Source organism: Epargyreus clarus, unplaced genomic scaffold (assembly GCF_041222505.1).
Source record: "Epargyreus clarus isolate Ecla_fem2 unplaced genomic scaffold, WU_Ecla_fem_2.2 ptg000014l, whole genome shotgun sequence".
Taxonomy (NCBI): domain Eukaryota; kingdom Metazoa; phylum Arthropoda; class Insecta; order Lepidoptera; family Hesperiidae; genus Epargyreus; species Epargyreus clarus.
The window spans coordinates 5,345,291-5,367,564 of record NW_027332222.1 but is presented as its reverse complement, the minus strand read 5'-3'; the positions used below and the strand labels follow the sequence as shown (position 1 = coordinate 5,367,564).

At 35.1% G+C, this 22,274-nt stretch overlaps 2 protein-coding genes across 3 annotated transcripts; both read right to left on the bottom strand.

Moving 5' to 3' along the window:
* Window positions 1-612: 612 nt before the first annotated feature.
* Window positions 613-14,108, bottom strand: LOC140747092 (transient receptor potential cation channel subfamily V member 5-like). The gene is made up of 16 exons (XM_073079341.1): window positions 13,948-14,108; window positions 13,327-13,505; window positions 12,668-12,796; window positions 12,032-12,170; window positions 10,706-10,895; window positions 8,516-8,669; window positions 7,901-8,155; window positions 7,305-7,539; window positions 6,676-6,819; window positions 5,567-5,661; window positions 4,074-4,198; window positions 2,838-2,972; window positions 2,465-2,574; window positions 1,853-2,034; window positions 1,365-1,607; window positions 613-837 (listed from the first exon to the last, which is right to left on the bottom strand). The coding sequence occupies exons 1-16, from the start codon at window positions 14,036-14,038 to the stop codon at window positions 685-687; spliced, it is 2,559 nt and encodes an 852-aa protein (XP_072935442.1). The 5' UTR covers window positions 14,039-14,108; the 3' UTR covers window positions 613-684.
* A 454-nt stretch (window positions 14,109-14,562) lies between these two features.
* Window positions 14,563-21,114, bottom strand: LOC140747102 (transient receptor potential cation channel subfamily V member 5-like). 2 transcript variants are annotated; one of them, XM_073079355.1, is made up of 16 exons: window positions 21,024-21,114; window positions 20,393-20,571; window positions 20,012-20,140; window positions 19,206-19,344; window positions 18,647-18,836; window positions 18,283-18,436; window positions 17,737-17,991; window positions 17,293-17,533; window positions 17,073-17,198; window positions 16,909-17,003; window positions 16,515-16,639; window positions 16,110-16,244; window positions 15,903-16,012; window positions 15,647-15,828; window positions 15,122-15,364; window positions 14,563-14,739 (listed from the first exon to the last, which is right to left on the bottom strand). In XM_073079355.1, exons 1-16 carry the CDS (start codon window positions 21,112-21,114, stop codon window positions 14,587-14,589), a joined length of 2,547 nt encoding a protein of 848 aa, XP_072935456.1. In that variant the 3' UTR covers window positions 14,563-14,586. The 2 variants fall into 2 exon arrangements, with proteins under 2 accessions (XP_072935456.1, XP_072935457.1); XM_073079356.1 differs by having other exon boundaries at window positions 17,073-17,196; window positions 17,297-17,533.
* Between the last annotated feature and the right edge of the window lie 1,160 nt (window positions 21,115-22,274).

The window sequence follows — 22,274 nt, the reverse complement described above, 5'->3', positions numbered from 1 at the left end:
ATGTGTCAGTAGACACACAGAACACGTGTACCTATAGTTTGTTGATACAAACTTTTGTGTCAACGAAACCGCAAATTTTAACTGTTTTAGTCGTCTTTATTAGTAGTATATCGATGGTTTTAGTCCCAATAAGAATTTATTAGATGAATCAAATTAGGTACTCATTTTAAAATATTAAGTAGCAAAATCCAAATGCGGTGTCAGGCGTCTATGACGCTTAATTTTCAATTGCAGAAAAGTTTTAGGTATATCGTGCATTGTATTACTTAATATTAAATAATACAGCAATTTCCTAATATTTGTATTTATTTTAATAGTCATGAATTAAAATTATACATATATTTGTGTATTTATAAACGCGCCGCAAGCTTGTTTAATATAAATCGCTAATACATTGTGTACATAAAACATTGTTTAGCGATAACACGACCTTTTGTATTTTAAATTATTAATTTCATTGGTTTCTTTTTTTCGAGAACACATATTATTATTAACGTTAACGTGTATATATATATTACTAAAATATTTTTTCTAAAGTCTACGAGAAAAATGAGATTACACTAGAAGATTTATAATTAAGCATTTTTGACATATTTGGTTTTATGGAATCTTCGTCATATTCAAAGTCGTAAGTACCTACTTACTTAATACATTAATTTCTGATTTATTCTAAACGATCTATGTTTACTTTTTAGTTGGATAATTCCTAACTAACGGCGGTGGTATTTTTCCCTTAGCGTTTCTTATTTCCTCGTCTCGTTGCTGCCTCTTCGCCACAATCTTTTGATGAGTTCGCTTCATCTCCAGTATTTCTTTCATTTCTTCTTTATCTTCATCCTGCAACAAACGCAAATACTGTAAACTGTATTAAGTGTTATTTTTTTAAGTATTGATTTCCATGCATCGTGTCATATGAAGGTTCACACATATTTTAAGTAACTCCTTATTCTTCTATTTTTACTACCTAAATACCGTATTTTTTTCTTAAAATGTAGCAGTAAGTGCCACTGGTAATAAAATTTAAAATACATTTATAACTAATTCCAACTTTCCTATTTTGTTGGAAGTTATCTAGGGGCACGGTAGTACCCCCCCCCCCCCCCGCACAAGTCGAAAAAAAATTATTAACGATTTTTTAGCTAGGTATAATCTTAAATTTTTATTTTACCAACTTAAAAAAGAAGGTGCTCAATAAGCTTAATTATTTTTAATTAAAAAAGTTAAAACCCCCCAGCCCACCAATTTTTGCACTGATAGTCAAACAGGAACACATTTCCTTATCAAAGATAACAAGAAAACGCCAGAAGAGACTGATACAAAATAAAGGAAGAATACTAAAGATAAGATCCGAAAAACAATCGGACCTTCTGGTTTATCCTCAAAACCAAAGCCCGCTTCCCGCTCGCCATGGGCTGGCTGTACGCCAACAGCTGCTTCAAGCGTTGTGCGGGCGGCACGCCTCTCTCGACGACGAGCACGATGCGCGCCCACTGCCGCTGCCACTCGTTGCGCGTCTCCGCGATCTTCTGGTACGTGTTGCCCATCATCGCGATCAGCATGTTCACCAGCAGGATCGCCACTATTATCATGTATATCACGAACAGTAACTAAAATGCGAGGTAAGTGTTTAGTAAACTTCGTCATTGTTAAATTTTATTGACTCAGCAATATCCTATTTCAATTTTTCCTCGATTCCAATATTACCTAAACATTTAAGCTAACCTAAAAACTGAAATATTTCTAGAAAGCGTTTTGTATTTCAGAAGTTAGTGAAACTTTAGGTTCTTTCTCTAAGGATAAAATAAATAAAATCAAAAGTTACTGTACAATAAATAATGAAAATGTAAATTACTTTAGCCTCTGTTTCGTGTCTAGTATTTTCGAACGCAGCATAGTAATCAGAGAAGGATGTTAACGACATAAGGAACATTGCCATCACACTTTCCATGGGGGATGGCATGGGGTTAGAACCAGCATCATCCACACCGTCCGGGGTACCGGGGTCGTCGAATGATAAGAAAATAATGTAGTAAGCTGAAAGTAAAATGAGTTCTTTGCAATCTCATGTATAAACACATTTGCATGAATAAACTAATCACATAAAATAAAACTTAGATGATAGTATTATCCCTATCATAATCATAATATCATAATATCCGGAGTAATAAGAGAAGATAAATTCTTTTGTAATATTAATTTTAATGCATTCAGCTAATCTAGGTAAAATAGATATTTATGTGTTACATGCCACTTAGATCAGAATAAGTAATGAACGGAATTTATCTGTTGAGTCTTGTATTTCAAAAGAAAATCATTCTGATTTGATCAGTTTTCACCCATTTCTGTTTTAAGAAAACAATTACCCATAATACAATGAAACATGCAATGTTTAAAGCTCATTATAAACAATAAAATAATATTATTTTGATTTTTATAAATTTCTTGGTGATGATTCTTGGATTACCTTGAGAGAACCCCATAACGAAGACCAAATATATGCAAACAAAACGAAGAAGATCCCCCATAACCATTCTGTAAATCATTACCACGAATGGTCCCACTGTTTTAAATCCTCTGGAAACAAAAAAAAAACTACTTAGGTTATCTTCCTTACTTAAAACTAAGTATATTTGAAAGATATGAACTACATAATTATAAATAATGTAAATATAGAGACATACAATATAATAAAATACGTATTGATTCCAAGTTATTTTTCATGAAACGTCTATGCAGCTATCCATTGTTATTTTTTTTTTCAAGAATCATAAATACCTTGATTAAAACTTGTTCATGTCACATTATGTAGTCTTTTACTTTCTACGATTCTAACATACCGACAGAAAAACAAGAAATATGGCGCTGTAGTGAGCATGATGATGACAGCAAGGTGATCCTCTGCCTCCTCCGCGCACCACAGCCGCAGGGTCGGCATCGTGATCATCAGCAGGCAGGAGAAGAGGAACATCACTCTGAACAGAAACGTTGAGTTATCATTCACTAGTGGTGCCCGCGGCTTCGCCCGCATTTTAAAGATATAATATGACATACATAAAACAGAAAATTCGTACATTCATTGGAATGACAGTGGTGCCAGTGGTGATCAGTAAAATAACTGTAGGTAAATTATAAAATAGAAATTCGATCTTCTGGGTTGAAAAATCGATTCACTGAATCGATCCGTTACTGGAGATCGATTAAAATAATCGACTTTTGGGTCCAAAAGATCGATTCTCCGATTAATCGATCTTAGATCGCCATCCCTAGTTCCCGTGGGATTTCCGGGATAAAAACTATCCTATGTCCGTTCACGGGTCTCAGGCTATCTTTGCACATAATTTCATTAAAATCGGTTCAGTGGTTTAGGCGTGAAGAAAAGACAACCAGACAGACAGACAGACAGACAGAGTTACTTTCGGATTTATAATATTAGTAAGGATAAGGATTAAAACATACAATTTGGAGTTGGTAACATTGATAGTTTTAATATATCATGGGTTAGTAATATAGTTATTATATAATTAATACGTGTGACTTTGGCGACAAACGAAAATACGCATGATCTGCATGGCGGCGTGGTTAATTAGTCGCAGAAGATCCGAGTTCTTTTCCCAACGAAAAAAGAAGTTATATTAGATGTAATTGTTCAATGTTCTGATTTTAAAGTTATGTTTAATATTATTTATGTCACATAATGTTGTAGTATTTTTTACAAATACGAGTAAATATTTCTTTCTTTCTTTCTAATTTCTGTGTGGGTGACTGTGTAAATTTGTGTCATGGTTTTTTGTAGCCAAAGTTTTGTCAGAAACGATGGATATTTGATAATATTTCCCTACTATAAATGGTCAAATTTAGTGTTTTCTTAGACAAAAATGAAATAGATTGATTATATTAATTACGGGCTTATATAAATAACTTTTGTTCACAATATTGTCAAATGATTACGTGCGTACATGCGTAAGTGCGTGCATATGCTTGCATGAGCATGTGCGTATGTTCGTCCATGTCTGTGTGAGAGATATAAAGCGAGTGCAATATGCGAAGGTGTTATAAAATAAATTTGAACACACCGGGATGGAACTGTACTCAGGTTCTCGACAAACATTTTGAGACCAAGAAATCTAGCCTCATGCAATGCACCACCAATATACACCAACGCTCCCAACCATAGCACCAATTCAGTGGTAATTCTTACCTTCAAAATAATTTTAATATCAGTTAATCATAAATCCTAATGCTAACTTGCTAACTAATATTATAAATGTAAAGAATGAGTTTGTTTGTTTAATTGCTACACTATTAAGTCTTAACTATCAAGTTGTCTTAAAATTATGTCCCATGTTGTCAGGGGTCCAGAAAAGGACAATATGTCCTTACCATACCATACCACCATATTAGGTACCATATTATGGTAGCTTTAATCCCGAAAAAATACTATTCCCGAAAAAAATATTATACAACTATTGTCATCAACCTCTTTCTGATCTTATTATTATTTTAAATAAACCTTCGCCTACGAGTTCATTCGTATTAACCTTTAAATCTGTTTTGACACGTAAAATATATCGCAAAGTAAGAGTTTGTTGCCGTGTGGAAATCCGATACCAACATCATTATAAATTCTGAACAAAACCGCGTTAATTCCCTCCATCCCGAGCTCTGTAAAATTCATGTGAATAACGTCAACATTTTGCTTTAAACCATTTATACATGAGTTACTGACGAACTGATAGATCGGTATAGACAAACAAATTGACGACAATTAGGTACATAGATTTTATATGGTAAATTTGCATGTTTTACATAATACGTATAGGCGCCCATATAACTAAGTACCCACGTACATTTACAATCCAATATTCGATATGAAGCAATAATCGTAAATTATAAAATTTGACAATCACACATAACACTTTATTTGATTGTTTATAAAGAAATCTTGGAACATTTTATGCCCATTTTTAATAACCAATTTCTGTAATTTTACCTTCCACAGATTGAAACTATGGATTTTATTGTTTAGTAAAATACTTAGATAAATTGAGGCTGCTAGAACCAGAGTGGCCTAACTACATTTTAATGATTTATGACTTATCTGTATTTTCGTAATTTAAAAATGTTGTATAGTCTGCTAGTCCGCTCGGAATATAGAAATAAATCTCGTCCCCGTAGTATATTGTATGACTACACCTCCTCGCAACAACTTCACAGCGGACTATACACTTTTACATTTGTAGTTAGGCTATTCTGGTTCTAACAGCCTCAATTTTATAAAATTCTTTAGAAAATAATCTTTAAAAATTCCTTACATTGCTATAATAATGAACGAACCAAATTTCGACCACTAAGCGACAAACAGCACCTTGTAATAGTTATGTAAAACGTATATCGAAATGTTTTTTTATTAATTAATTAATAACGAAAGTTCAAGTTCAAACAAACGAATACGCAGGCAGAAGCCAGTTTCTCATATCATAATCTCTTAATTATTTAATTAAGACTATACTGACCAGTTTCTTATAAATTTAATTATTTAATTAGGCCTATATGACTATAAACATACTTTCGCCTGCCATGAGTCGTAGTTCATTAACCGACATTCTTCTGTCAGCTCTTCCCACCAGTCTTCCATGTCTATCTCCTTTGTTGGTTCTGTTGCTGTAACAACATCGCCAAGTAAGTATACGAAAGGTCAGCTGATTGATGTAATTGAGACCTCATAGAAATTTAACAATTGAAGACCCATACAGTATAGACAAAGTTTATCTCATAGAAATCAATGGAATATTTGGTCATCGATACAATGAAACGTTTCAACCTTTTTCAATATTGTTCTTATATGTGCTGTTTCGCCAAAATAATTATTAATAGCAAATTATGAATAAAAAATAATTTAATGTATTTTGCAAAAGTAGGGGGTAAACCATATGTGTTCCCCAAGTTTGGGCACTATTTAGTTGAAAGTCTCTAATAGAACCTTCTCCACTTGCGGAAACAAAATGAAGATTGAGTACGCAATAATAACCATACAATAAGTATTTATATAATCATAAAAAAATAACATGAACATAGAAAAAATAAACTTTCAAATATTACATAAATTTTAAAGCCTATTAAACATTGAAATACAAGTTTTAAGGCCTATAAGCCCTTATCAATGTACAAAGATATATAATGTTTCTAATAGAAAGAGCCGTGACCAACTTTTAGAAATCATGGAAAGGCTTGCAAAATTGGTTATACATATGGTACCAACGGGCCCATAATAATTGGCCAAGGGCGAAACTAACTCGGATACAGAGGGATCCGTTCCACAACATTTTCATTACTTTTTTATTTTTAGTATGTGTTATAATAGCTGTCATAGAAGTAAATGTATGATGAAAAGTAGAACTGTCTATCTTTTACGGTTCAATAGAATAATAGCAGTTTCTTGTATGACAAACTGTACTTATTTTCAAGTTATTTTTATTTTTACTTTTTGTTGATGTAGCAGTCACCGTTTTACATACTCTGTAAAAATGTATATGTCTATCTATTGTGGTTCAAGAGATAGAGCCCTATGACATACGGACAGATGGACACACGTACAGACAGCGGAATCTTTAATAGTGTTCCATTGTTACCCTTTAGTACGGAACCCTAATATCATTTAGAATTCCCCATACTTACGTTTATCTTTGTCTCTCGGATGACTTTTGAACCGACCACACTGCGTACCAATTTTCGTGCTATTAAATGCCTCAACTGCCCCTTGATCGACCTCGTTACTGTGTGGTATCGTACAGTTTTCTAAAACGCAAACAGATTGGCCAAGTTTAAAACTTTACTTCAGTTTCTTGTGAAACTAACAACAGTCATTTAGCAAGAAAAAGCTGGCTCGAGCGAAGCGATAGCAGAGTGGTTTAAGTGTGTTTTTGTGGAAATTAATGTGAATTTCTTCAGAACTTGACCAAGCAGCTGTACATTTTTGTATAGAATCATCCATATAGAATCATGGAGACCTGGTACCGACCCTAAATGACACAAGGATGCATTTTTGCCTTCAAAAATGAGGTTGCATTACTCATATTACTATTTCTGCCTTATCACAATACAAATAACTAAAGCAGACTTACACGTGACAGTAACATTAACAGTCCAACTCCGAAAAGTTCCACCAACTTCAAAAGTAGCCTTTATTCATGCTCTATTTCTAGTTACATACATGAATCTACAAACTTTACAAAACTCAATATAAAGTGTAATACTTTACATTTATTTTTATTGATAAATATAAAGAAACCAAAACGTACCAAAATCTATTATCAATTCAGTATCATTAACTAGGGGTCCAGAAGTAGAATTAGTAACTGTAGCATTCAAAGCATGTTCGGGAGGTCCCGGTCGCATCGTGAAACAGACCAGCGACACCAGGAAATAGAAGAAGAAGAATATAAACTGCTGATAGAAACGAAATTTCACAAATGTATTCCATTTCGTTTTTAGAAGATCGATCAGCATGCCTTCTAGCAGCTCCAGATGTTCGTCTTTTTCCTGAAAATTTAAAGTGGTGAACAGCAATATCAGCATTGTCTAATAGAGTTTTAGTTTAAACATTAATAAAATATCTATCGAGACACAAATATAGTAAATAAAGCATTCAATTTCTATTTCGTTACAATTGTAAAGTACCAAATAATTGATCCAGGAAGATAACTAACTTTTACAAAATTTTGAAAGAAGAAAACAATATTATAATTCAAAGACCTTTGAGAATACCGCAAAAGCGAACATATCATATAATATATATATTTCATTGCTATGTTAATACTATCTACTAATAAAAGTTAATAAGGAAACTTAGTACAAGAATATGCATTGATTAATATATAAAATAAATATTCGTAGCACTTACGCCAAACACAACCAAATTCAAAGCAGAATCCTTGCTAATCAGCCCTGTCTCCGTATCAATAGTATCCACGAGCCCCAGGGGGTAAGCAGCACACGTGGTGGCCCCGATCTGCCAGTAGATCTCCCGCTCGATGTTCAGGATGTGGAAGAAGATCTCTGTACGCGCCAGCTTCGCGGCGAGAGTAAGGGGCGTCAGGTTTTGTACGTTGCGGAGGTTCAGAGAAGCTCCAACTTCGTAAGCCATGTCGAATGTACCCTGTTGTGAAATGAGTCATACAGATAGCTAAGGGAAGGCATGAATATGTTCAGGATGTGGAAGAATATCTCCGTGCGAACGAGCTTCGCGGCGAGAGTGAGGGGCGTCAAGTTGTTTTTACAATTAGTTGTGGTGATGATATTGCCTCTGTGTTCTGGCTTGAAGAGTGGTAGATGGAGATGGGCATGAATCGTACTAAATTAGTCTTTGAACATCCAAACATCAGCAATGGATATCAGGTCTTTTAAACCTCAGCTCCAGTCAGTCCCATCAAAATCGAATAAAAATACAAATGATCTAAGTTACTTATATCTAGAGTAGTACATGTTCATTCGTTGCTTCAATACATAAAATACTTACAATTTTGTCGTAGATAACCAACATGTGCAACACGGTATTGCCGTTGGTGTCCTGTTTGTCAGGATTGGCTCCACGCGCCAGGATGAGACGGTAGCATTCCTCCTGGCCCAGACAAGCGGCGAAGCTCAACGGATACTCTCCCCAATACACATACCTATTGCCAAAAGAGAACACAATATATTTGTTTTTTGTTTGATATGAACTCATAATCCTAAATTGTAGAAGTCATACACGAAAGCGACCACAAAACATCTCTTTGCCAAACTAAAGTAGCAGTTGATAATCAATTCTCCATTACACTTGATTATGTTAATTTGGTAGGTTTGGAAGATGGTAAGCCTTACTTAGTTCGACTTTGCTTAACTTGTGTAATATACGTATGAAAGGTGTATGAGATATTCATACATTTTTCATTATACTCGTAATTTACGGCGCCTTTTAATTCTTTAAACTTAAACATGAATCCAAAGAAGACCTTATCTAGATTCGTTAAAAGATGTAAGGAGAGTCGTTATATCTGAAGGAAATATGACAAAACGTTCTCATACACAGAATTTCTAGAAGATTTTCCAGCACAAAGTGCTTCTTTTGTTAAAGCAAGATATAAATCGTAGTTGTTTCAAGATATATAAATATCCCGACGGGAACCATTTGTAAAAACTTTAGATGAAGTTTTCAACAACAGAATATGTAATAAGAACTTTGAATTGAACAGCTGTCGACTACGATGTTAAAATGCGCTCTATTCGCGAATAAAATTAGCCATTAAGGGTCCTCGGCAGACATGCTACTCTTAGTATCGACGATCAACGATTTGGCTGCTGTTTCGGTAGCTTTGAAGGTGGTAGAACCCTCGGTGGTTTGAGTCCAGCTGGTACGCCACACTTATTTCTGCCTAATAAGAGCAGTGTTAGGCGCTGCTATGTTCCGGTTTGAAGGGTGTTATAAGGGACACTTTTTCGAGAGATTCCAGCAAGGTCCTTGGCGGTAGCAGCGCATCTGTGGGCGACATTAGGTAGGAGTCTATACTAATCACAATATAGCGTTGATCGCAGCTTTTGCCGGATGCAGCAACTGAATGCGAAAAACGTGACGCAGCATTCATGCAACTGGCGATTTCGATATCGCGATTGAACGCAACTAATCGCCAATACGTGCTGCAGCATTCGCGCAATCGCCAAAACGCGAATCGCCAATTTTAAAAGTAGCTTCTCTGCTCTCGTAAAATGAAAAACATCGCATTTGCCGCAATAAGCATCGTCATAATAACCCCTCAGAGTTGAAAAGTTAGCTAATTAAGTATTAAATATTGTTCGGAATTTTCCCAAATAAAAAGCTTCCAAGCAAAGGTTTTGATGACATTTTTAATGTTATGCAATGTACTTAAGTACTTAAATAGTTTAATTAAGTGTAGCACTGGATTTCAAGGTACCAAAACGCATTTGAAATAATTTGAAATACCGTGGTCGAGTGAGTCCCAAACTTTTCTCATTTCTAATCAAATAAATTATATGTTTCGTGTAGTTATTAGTTCGAATATTGCGACAGAAATAACAATAATGATAATTTATTGTTCTTATCCAAAAATGTCGTTAAAATTGCTTAAATTCTTACAAATAACTTTGACCTTAAACTTCATTAACACTAGCAATTTCCCAAGAAAAAGGTGTAAAATTTGAAGGCATCAATTAACATCAATGAATGTTAACTAACATGTAACTCAACACTTTACGCTGATTTCATCTGCTAGTACGCTTCGAAGTGTATGATAAGCCATCGATCCCAAATGTCATCATTAGATAATCGTTTAACCATCTCTCAGGTCTGATAAGTAGTTTAAAACAGTTGACATGTCGGAGCTAACAGATACCTTTTTCTATCCGGTATTGGATCTACATTATGAAGTAACTATAGTTCTATTAAAATGGGTGTCTCAAAGCATTGCATTGCATTGTAGTAATTGTAGGCGTTGTGTTGTAGAATCGTGCCGATAAAAATACAAAAGATGTAGGTACTCACCTATGCTAAGTGGGGAAGCAGTAAAAAAGGTAAAGGGGGCTCGGTCTCCTAAATCCCTTCTCCCTCCCTTATATACGCCTATATTGTATAGGTACAGCTAAAGCTCCCCCAAGTAATAGAATCATAAATACTGTCAAACAACTCATCATCATCAATTAATATAGCGCTCACCCATCATAATTAGTGTCAGGTTGTACATTAACCCACTCATGGTCTTGAGAGTCTGATCTCGATGCCTTCTGGTCTTCCGGACACATGAAGTTTCCATAACAGCGCTCATGGTAGTCCGCGCCGGCGTCCAGCAGAAACTTCACCATGGTGGGGTCTTCGTTTACTATTGTCATGTGGAGCACGCTCTCGCCTGAAAAAGATACAATTTCTTCTTGTTTTACAAAATTGAAATAAATTAGCATGCAGTATGCCTTTTTTGTTGTCGAGGGGGAAACCTTCAAAAGGTACCGCGGTGGGAGCGACGACGGGTTATGTGGGACTTTTACCATACTACATCCCTCCAGTGATCGTGCTCGGCGCTGCGTAGAGTAGAGTAGCATACAGTATGCCAAGTGGTATGTGACCAATGCCATCTAAGTATAAACATTTTTTTGACAGACAGGCAGATGCTACCTGAAGGAAAGTAGTCAACGCCGCCTATGGAGATTTGCAACACCAGAGGAGTCGCCAATGCATCACCGGCTTTGAACATCTGTTACTAACTCTATATTAAACAGAAGTTCTACCCAAAGCCAATCACACATGCGTTGCCACTCAAGGATTAATATGGTCGCTTCATATATGTCAGCGGGCATCAATACCCTTCCTCCGAAACACAAGAAATAGGTTTGACAGTGGTACTTCTCTGGTCGAATCAAATGGTTCTAACACTTTTCCAGTGCTGTTATGAGACACACAGCTGTGTAGAAGCAGAAATAGGTATGTCTGTGCAGCTGCAAGTGAACCTTGATGATGATAAACGCATTATTTTGCAAAATACTTTATAATTTTTCTATCCTCGTTCTAGAAAGATTATACGAAGGCCAATTCATTAGATAGAGCACCTGATAGATTTGGGTAAAATATAAAGCGGCTATGATTTATTATGGACACTTCCTCCGTAATCTATGCTAAGTAATGGACGGTGTAACATAGTTAATTAATATTCATTAGTAACTGGGAAAACCAATTTTGATGGAGTAGATTCTATAGAAAATTTAATTTTATCTTTCAATGTTAGCATGGTAAGCATGAGGAAGAAAATAAACTAACTCATTATTTTTCCTGTTTTTTGAACAAATTTAATTATTAACACACGATTCAAATCATTCTCATTCATAGGATACCCGTGCCCAAAAGTGGTCTGCAAATGAGTTGACGAAAAATCAGATGATGATAATACTTATCATGTGTACATACGAGTACATTTAGTAACTTAGTTTAGTAACACACGCATACTTAGTTACTTAGTAATACACACATACATTTAGTAATTTTAATACATACCGTAATACTCATCGCTCATATAGATATCGTTAATGAGTTTAGGATAGAAACGCAACAATCTTTTAGCAAGATCAGCTAATAGAGATGTGGCATTTAACAAGCAGAGATGAAGGATTGTTTCTCCAACTGCGCCTCTCTCCTGGAAGATTTAAAATAAGATATCTTAAAGTTCTTAATACTCATAATATTAAAAAATCGTATGTCCCTACACCATCGAAAAATTAAATAAAGATTTTTATATTAAAAAGTAGTTGTACTAATACGTCCTATCATGTTTCTTCAAAAATGCTAATGCTTATATTTGCAACTTAATGCTCAGGAACATGTTAGTTTATGCTTTAACCAAATATTTTCTTTTTTTTATAATATAGGAGTAGCAGTCGAGCATGTAATCTAACAGATGGTAAGTGGCTACTGCCGCACATGGACATCTGTAATCAACCCCAGATAGGTTTAGATATTCCTACCTGAGGTCGGACACAGATGCGCCGCTATCCCTGAGGACTAAGCTGGAACGCCTCGGAAAAGTATGTCGCCCTTACCACACCTTTCAAACCAGAACCCAGCAGCGCCTAACACTGTTGTTATTAGGCAGAAATAGGTGTGGTGGTGTTCTACCGCCTTCAGTTTTAATACCTTTAAATCCCAGCAAAGCTCCCTGTAACCCAATGGATTGGCGTCGTATTCCTCTTGCGAGACAGCAGGCCAGTCTTTGTCTATGTCAAACTCTTCGTCAGGATTTTCCATACCTCTCAATGGCGGTAACTGAAATATTTTTAACATAGTCCTTTCACTCTTTCATTTAACTATTAAAAGTGATTAGAACTTAGTAAATAAGTTAAGGTAAGAAATTAGAGCTTGACTCGGTAAGTAAATCTAACATTCTAAATAATCAGAACTTTCTTAAAAGTTGGTAGTACCGAGTATTGCCAATTATTCAATTAAGTTAATGAACTTTAAATATAGACTTTTCCAAGATCCAAAGATCTAAAAAAATCTAGACTCTCTAGCTTTTTAATTTACAAGGAAAAACTTACACCATTTAACTAAACTCATTTTCTGTGTGTGAATAGCATAATTTGTAAGTCAAGTATAGTCCGCGCCAAACTGCTAGTCCGCTCTGAAGTAGTTTCTAGCAGGTGTAGTCATACAATTTGCTATGGCGACGCGATTTATTTTTATACTCATAGCGGACTAGCAGTTTTACGCGCACTATACTATGTTTTTACTATCTACTGTATTTTTGCCTCAAGTTATAGTAGTTGCTTATGAGATAACTACTAAGTATCACTCACCAGCTTATGTCTTGGACGTTCCTTGTTCCGCAGCAGTACCAAATGCGATATCGGTATGTACCGTCCCTTGCCCTTATTGTAGAGGAAGGGCTCCACCTTCGTCTTGATGGCGTGGTCGATTTCCGCGTACTGCTTGCTTTGTACAGCACGTTTCATCATGTCTACTAGAAGACCGCCGCCTGTTCAGGTGTAAAATTTTGCTCATCCTATGCTTTTATAACTAAACCTAGAGAAATGAGTTGCAACCATCGAAAGCACCATTCCCCAATATATCAACTTTGAAAGAAACTTTTTGAAATTGATTTTACGGAAATGTCGTAAACTATTCAGGGAATGTTTCGAAATGTCGTAAATTTCGAAAAATATGATCGCATTAAAGATGTTGGGAATTAATGAAAATGGTATATTGCCCATAAAAACACAATTTGTATTGTAACATTGATGTTCACTGATTGCCTAAAATGTCGCACACACTATTTTTCCTTCCTGATACAATTTTTTGTGACAAATCATCAAATATTTCATTAAGATATGAAGCCAGTTCGTTACTACATAATCATTTATAAGCTACTTAATAGAAAACATATTTATTTTATTTCTTCTTAAAATTACTAAACATACCTTTTAAATCGATGAGCTTATAAAGCTTCTGCGTTGAAGTTCCGGCCTGTTTCTTCACACCACTCGTCACATTACTTTCCGTATTACCCATTATGCTATTTTAATGTTCAATTCAACGGCACACCATACAATGGAGGTGTTAATAAAGGGCTTCTAATGCCGTCGAGTTCATCACATTGCATTTATTGATTAAACAAATCTATCGCTAAGCCTAGCAACTAGTAGCATTGCAGTGCATTTAACTGTATACATATTAACGTGTAGGAATATTTTCGTTTAACTTTAAAGTAAAATAATTAGAACCGTTATAAAATTTCTAAAATCAACTCGCAAATTGACGAAAAATGTACAATTAGAATTTGTCAAAATAAAATCCCATTACCGTTTTTTGATTTTATTTTTGTGTCTAACATGCAATATAAATGTAAATTCTATAAAACAACTCAGTAAGTATCTAAGTACTAGTGTAATAAAGATAATAACTCTAATGATATCTAATATCCCATACTAGATACGTGATAAATAATCTTCATTTTGTTCATAAGAGCTAATGCTAATATTACTGCCAGCTGCAGTCGCTGGCGACTATGGACATTCATCGTAATAGCTTATGACATTCGAGGTCGCAACGGTAACAATCTATTTTTTAATGGGATAATCTTTGATGACCAGAGGTGGTAATCGTCCCTTCGAGTCCTTCAACTTTTCTTCCCGCAGCTTCCTCTTCTCAACGATTCGTTGGTGAGTTCTTTTCATTTCGAGAATCTCTTTCATTTCTTCTTTGTCTTCATCCTATACAAATTCACGCCATTGTATATTTTCATAATTATTAGAAATCTAGTAAAGTCACTTGAAATACAATCGTATCGAATGTAGTGAATTTACGAACCTAAAAGTTCATTAACACTTACATTTACATAAAAAATAAGTTATTTTTAAAAGCCGGTTATATCATGATTGTATAGAATTTAAATCACTGGATAGGTATGTGTCTGATGACGTTATTTTTCTTGTTGTTATGAAGACATTGGAGATCAATTTACAAATTACTTGAAATTTTATTTACCCAATGGGGGATTAAACGGATCAACAAAATACCCAAATTACTACTTAGCTTATTTGCACATGCGTAGAAGGTGTGTATAGACAGGTTCTTCAAAATAAATATACAAACCTTTTGATTAATCCTCAAAACTAGAGCCCTTTTCCCGCTCGCCATCGGCTGACTGTAAGTCAGTAACTGTTTAAGCCGTTGTGCGGGCGGCACCCCTCTCTCGACGACGAGCACGATGCGCGCCCACTGCCGCTGCCACTCGTTGCGCGTCTCCGCGATCTTCTGGTACGTGTTGCCCATCATCGCGATCAGCATGTTCACCAGCAGGATCGCCACTATTATCATGTACATCACGAAAAGGAGCTGGAAGATCAATAATTATAAAATTGTCGATATATCCGCCGTTTTTAATGGTGTTCGCCCTATAGACTTATAGTTGTACTAGGCAAAGCGATAAGTTGTTCGAGTAAAAATAATTTATGATCTTGGATGTATGCCACGAGTCAATATTATCCTACAAATGTGGAAGGTTACAGCACTGCCTTTTAAATATTCTTCGTCAGCAATGGAACGGAAAAGTCTACTACTAAGAGTGTTAGTAGAGTTAAAGGTGTTACCTATAAATAACTAAATAGATTTACTTACTTTAGCTTCAATTTCATGATCAGTGCGTTCAAAAGCGCTATAATAGTCAGAGAACGAAGTTAACGACATCAAGAACATAGCCATAATACTCTCCATCGGTGATGGCATGGGATTTGAGACCGAGTCATCTACACCTTCAGGAGTATTGGGATTGTCAAATGATAAGAAAATTACATAATACGCTGAAAAAAATAACTTAGTTTATAAGTGGTAAACATTAGTAGATAATGCTTTGTATAAATAAATCGGGACATACCTTGAGAAAATCCCATCACAAAAACTAAATAAATGCAGACAAAACGAAGAAGATCTCCCATAACCATTCGGTAAATCATGACTACGAAGGGTCCCACTGTCTTGAAACCACTAAAAGATAACCGTTATGAAAAATACGTTAATATGAAAAAAAACTATTACATAAAATAATATATACAATTATTTGAAAGACATTATCACTTCATACCGACAAAAGAATAAGAAGTAAGGAGCAGTTGTAAGCATGATGATGACGGCCAAGTGGTCCTCTGCCTCATCAGCACACCACACCCTCAATGTTGGTAATATCACCATAAGCAAGCAAGAGAACAAGAACATCACACTGTAAATATCGGAGAAAAACATTTTTTATTTATTATTTTAGTTTGTAAATAGAGAACAAATAAATAATTTGGTAAAAATTTAAAACATTATAGTTGTTAAAAAATAAAAGAAATGTAATAAATCTATTCTAGAAGATACGAATGAATGAATAAAAAATAAGGACAAATAACCTTATTAAAAATTAAGAAGTATTTATAAACAATGGGCTGGTGCCGTAAAGGTGACGAAAGATTTTGTGCTTAAAATTAAGATAAAACAATATACCAACCGAGATGGTACAGTGCTAAGATTTTCAAAAAACATTTTCAATCCTAGAAATCTCGCCTCACGTAGAGCAGCTCCAATGTATGCCAATGCTCCCATCCACAGTAATAATTCCGTAATAATTCTGACCTTTAAATACGAATATTATTTAAACAGTATGGGTACTCTTACTTTCTATTTCTTTAAGGGTTTCAGCAGACATTATACTATTAGCATCAGTGATATGTATATAGAAATTTGTGGGAAGTTAGATATAGCGATGAAACAACTGCATACGATAATCACCTAAGCGTGAATTGCTTATGCTAAAAGTAGCGTGTCTTTTAGGGACGTACTTTATACCATAGATATAGGATGTCATAGCGAAAAAAATCTAAGTCTATCAGACTGTTACTTACTTTTCCATGCCAAGTGTCAAAATTCATCAGCCTGCAATCTTCCGTTAGATCTTCCCACCAGCCTTCCACCTCTGATCCTCTTGGCGATTCAGTAGCTATAATAAGATTTTATAACTTATAATAATTATAATAAATATGTGTCTCATTCTCAAATATATACCAACGTTTGTCTTTTTCCTTGGGATGACTTTTGAATCGTCCACACATAGAACCATCAAATTTAGCCCCATTGAGGACTTCACCAGCTCCAGTGTCGAATTCTGTCGAATTGTGTATCATAGTACAGTTCTCTGAAAAATAATATTTTCTTTAACATTTTCAAAAATGAAAGAAATTGTGGGAGCAGTTTTAAATTTATTTATTTGGCATAATGCCATTTCTTACCAACGTCAACCACCAATTCAGTATCATTAACAAGTGTTCCAGCAGTTGAATTAACTATCGTTGAGTTACTAGGACGATCTGGAGGTCCAGGGCGTAGTGTAAAACAAATGATTGACACCAGAAAGTAAAAAGAGAAAAATATGAACTGGCGATAAAAACGGAACTTCACAAATGTGTCCCATTTAGTCTTCAGAAGGTCGATAAGCATGCCTTCTAAAAGCTCTAGATGCTCGTCTTTCTCCTGCAAAATATCACAAGAATGTAAGTAAACAAAAAATAATCTTAACTTATCCTTCAAAAGTAAGTAAGCGTTGGTTTTGAAGACAAATGTGGTGGGTTATCCTCTGTAATCGTATTACTGATATTTCTAAAATATTAAATCTCATATTAAATTTGTGCCTAATTCTTGTAGTTTAGCAATTTTTCCAACATTTACAAACATACCCCAAACACAACCAAATTCAATGCCGAATCCTTGCTGATTAAACCGCTTTCTGTATCAATCGTGTCGACCTGGCAGAGAGGATAGGCAGCGCAGGTGGTAGCGCCAATTTGCCAGTATATCTCCCTCTCAATGTTCAGGATGTGGAAGAATAGATCCGTCCGCGCCAGCTTAGCCGCTAGAGTCAAAGGCGTTAAGCTTTGGACGTTACGGATATTTAGCGATGCTCCTACTTCGTATGCCATGTCGAACGTGTTCTGTAAGGGAAATTAAACAAAGCAATGTTTTACTTGATTTTAAATACCGTAAATCAATAAAAAGCTTACACTTTTAATGGCCTTTTAACAAAAATCTCTACAATGTCGACCTCTACGTCTACGTTGTTGCAAATGTTTATATTGGCTTTGGCTCTACTTGGCGGAGGCACTGCCGTGCCTCCAGATAAGGTTGACCGGTGACTTATTACAAAAAAGAATTATTTTATGCCTCACAAAATTAAATATATTTCCTAGTCAGCTTCATTTATTAAAATTAAATACATTATTTACCATTTTGTCGTAAATAATCAACATATGAAGTACAGTATTGCCATTCGTATCCTGTTTGTTAGGATCCGCGCCTCTGGCCAAAATAAGCCGGTAGCATTCTTCTTGACCCAAACACGCTGCAAAACTTAGAGGGTATTCTCCCCAGTACACATACCTGATGAAAAACAATGAAGATTTTTTTGGACCGTAAATTTTTGTAAGTCGACCTACGCAATAGATAGTTTACAATCATCAAAGTACATAGGTATTTTATAGGAACTACATCAAATATTTAATGAAGTTTTAGTCTTATATAAATTTAAACTGAGTAATCCTTTGAAGATGGTATCATTGAATCCACTCTTTAATTCGTCTCGATAATTACCCGTTATAATCCGTATCAGGCTGGACATTAACCCATTCGTAATCTTGGGAATCAGAACGTGAGGCTTTCTGGTCTTCCGGACACATGAAGTTCCCATAACAACGTTCATGATAGTCAGCCCCGGCATCTAGTAAGAATTTTGCCATTGTCGGATCCTCGTTAACAATTGTTAAATGAAGAACATTCTCTCCTAAAAAAACAGCATTGAAATATGACACCAGTTTTTAACTTCTCTGCAAACTTAAATCACTAACTTACTACATCACAATAGATTGGTGGTTAGAAGGTGGTAGAACTCTTTGTGATAACAGCGATGTAAAGCGCTGCTGCGTTCTGGTTTGAAGAGTGTAGTCTGGGAGAAACTTTTCCGAGGTGCTCCAACTTAGTCCTCAGAGGTAGCGGCGCATCTGTGGGCGACCTCAGTAATCGAATCCTATCCTGGGATTGATGACAAATGTCCGTGGGCGGCACTAGCCATTTACCATTAGGTGGACTGCATGCTCGTCTGCTACTCCCAAAAGCAAAAGATTAATGTAATTATTGTAACTTTAATACGTACCGTAGTATTCATCTCCCATGTAAATATCGTTGATGAGCTTTGGGTAAAAACGCAACAGCCTTTTTGCAAGATCTGCCAGTAGAGCGGTAGCATTTAGAAAGCACAGATGTAGAATCGTTTCCCCGACTGCACCTCGTTCCTGATCAAATTTTCCAGTTCTAATTAAATCGTACTTATTTATACAATGTTGAACATGTTTCCTTGTTCAGCATTCTCAGTACAAGTCTCAGTATAAGTACAATTTTCTTCTGCAGCACTTTGTCAAATATTTCATTTTTTTCTTATTTTCTTACTTTAATGGCTACTTGATGTTGGGCCTCATCTCTCTAAATTTATTTTTTAGTCCAAAGCCAGTTTGAATAACTGGTCTTCTGATTAAATTTTTGTCGATAATTGTTACGCAATAATACTAGTTCATTATGTTTCTTATAAATTAATTATAACGTGCTATAACGCTGTATGGAAAGCGTCGTGAGGAAACCTTTACGCCTATTCTTTAAAAAAAACATTTTTCAAGGGCATGTGAAGTATCTGAACTTGGTCAGCGCGGTGAATTATGGGCTATACCTACCCTTCTTATTGAAGGGAGACCCGTGCTCAGTACCCTTACCAGGAGTTTTTACGTTTCGACAAATATGACTGTTTTGGTATTTATTTACGTATTTGCCCATACAAATTCCAATCAACGCCCCTAGCGATTTTGTCAGAACTAAGAACAGAGGTAAGGGTACAGGAGTGGGATATTTATGGATTAACAACATGTTTTCTGTTACATAGCGTGTATGTATATTATTTTAATACAGTACCTTGAGGTCCCAACAAAGCTCCCGATACCCAGACGGATTAGCGTCATATTCTTCCTGTGTAACAAAAGGCCAGTCTTTTTCTATATCAAACTCTTCATCGGGATTTTCCATGCCTCTTAAAGGGGGAAGCTGAAAGTAAATAATACGAATAGAGCAAATAGTGGGATTTGTAATAATCTTTTTCGTTATGTAATTACTTTTCGAACGCACCACAAATTTTATGAATGTTCTCAGCAAGTAACGAATGCCGAAACTATTTAAAGTCCCCCACGAAAATCACAACATTAAACGTTTGCAACATTAAAAGACCTTTAAAAACATTAGAAGAAAAAGAACTCTTTTGGCGTCTTTTGTGTAAATTGAATATGCCGAAATCTTTACCAGTTTATGTCTGGGTCGTTCCTTATTCCTGAAGAGCACGAGATGCGATATCGGTATATACCGCCCTGCGCCCTTATTATAGAGAAATGGTTCCACTTTCGTCTTAATGGCGTGGTCGATTTCGGCGTACTGTTTGTTTTGCACGGCTCTCTTCATCATATCTACTAGAAGACCTCCACCTGAATATAAATGTAGAGCCAGATGTGCCAATTGTACGATGAACCACAAAATTTTAGGTATATGTTGAAATATTTTTACCGTAATATTATAACATTTCCTTACATATTACTTCCATGTGGTGTTATGCGAGGTTTGTACACTTACACTAACTACAATTACAAAAATCGAATATAGGTACCTATATAATTTGATAATACTAATCTTTAATTAAGTTTATAATTTAAGGACAATTTTATCGCAGTGTTGCGAACTCTTGTTGCATATTATTTTAATGTATTTAGTCTATTTAAACAAAATCATTAAGAGGATATCTATTAACACGTTAGATAAAAAATTGCCGCTACTGAACTGATAAACTTAACGAAAATAAAGTACTAAAAAACTTAGTCCAAAAATCGACTAAAAATGAAATAAAAAATACACCTACTAAAGTAATACTTCTAAATCTTACCTTTCAAATCAATTAGCTTGTAAAGCTTTTGTTCCGACGTCCCCGCCTGTTTCTTGACACCGCTCGTGACATTACTTTCCGTATTGCCCATGATCAGGAATTAAAATTTATTGCTGCCCAAAGTTGGAAAGTTCCCAAAGTTTGAATGCACAGGTTACGGAATTACTTGCGGTCTACGTATCGACGTATCAACTCGGTTGCTGTGACAGCCAGGCCACATTCAATGTATGATTTATGTTAACTATATAAAGCTCAGATTGCTATCTTATCGTTGCCTTCTATTGCTTTGGTAATGGATATTTGCAAGGTTATCTAAGGAAAAGTTCGGAAATTTCAGCAAACAGTACCACTACCAGTTCAGTACAAAGGTACAGATAAAATATGTATGTGTGCTTATACTCGTATGAGGTAAATTTTATACAAAAAAGCAGAAAGTTTTTCACGTAGTACATGTATTTTTCTTTTCTTTACTTGCTACACGTATTCGACTTTATTACTACATTTTTGCTTAATATATTTAGGGTACTACACCATTGTTTATTCGGAAGTAGATCCGGAATAAGTTTATTTACCTACGTACCTATAATATATTAAAGATTAGATCAATATTTGTATCCATACATCCTGACTGAAAGTAAACCGAAAATTCAGACCCAAAAATTATAAAATTCAAATTGTACGTTCGAAAAATAATCATAGAAGGTGTCATTAATAAGGTAATTAATAAGGTGTCATTAATAATTAAGAGAGTATTGATTAATAATCGTAGGAGAGAAATATTAAAAGATAAGGAAAGATAAAATACTTTTTTAGTTAAAAAACATGTTTAAGAAAGTTAATCGTTAAGCCTATTAAAAACATATTAAAACTTACCAACGGAGTCTAATTTAGTCCATAGTTAATCTCGCTGATAACGTATTGTAGGTAAAGAGGTCGGTCTAATGCTCATTTGACATGGAATCTCAACCATCGATTGTTCTTGGCCCTCTAAACCAAATAAATAATAATTAAAGACGTAAAATATGATTCACGAGGTTATAACAGTGGTAGAATAATAATTAAGTAGCACAAGAGATAGATTAAGGACTTTTTAATTTGAAATGCTATGTTACCTGTTCTTCAATCATTACGTTATTTTTATTATTTTTTTATAATAGGAGAGTAGCAGACAAGCATGCAGTCCACCTGATGGTAAGTGGCTACTGCCGCCCATGGACATCTATAATCAACCCCAAATAGGATTAGATATTC

Excerpts from the sequence above, each read along its gene's own strand:
- LOC140747102 (XM_073079355.1), bottom strand. The coding sequence starts at position 21,114 with ATGGGCAATACGGAAAGTAATGTCACGAGCGGTGTCAAGAAACAGGCG. Across the intron at positions 17,534-17,736 it reads TGAATTTGGTTGTGTTTGGG|GAGAAAGACGAGCATCTAGA; the intron begins GTATGTTTGTAA and ends GATATTTTGCAG. Across the intron at positions 16,013-16,109 it reads TACTTCTTATTCTTTTGTCG|TGGTTTCAAGACAGTGGGAC; the intron begins GTATGAAGTGAT and ends GTTATCTTTTAG.
- LOC140747092 (XM_073079341.1), bottom strand. The coding sequence starts at position 14,038 with ATGGGTAATACGGAAAGTAATGTGACGAGTGGTGTGAAGAAACAGGCC. Across the intron at positions 12,171-12,667 it reads AGCTTTGCTGGGATTTAAAG|GAGAGAGGCGCAGTTGGAGA; the intron begins GTATTAAAACTG and ends TAAATCTTCCAG. Across the intron at positions 2,973-4,073 it reads CTGAGTACAGTTCCATCCCG|AGTGATGTTCCTCTTCTCCT; the intron begins GTGTGTTCAAAT and ends GTTTCTGTTCAG.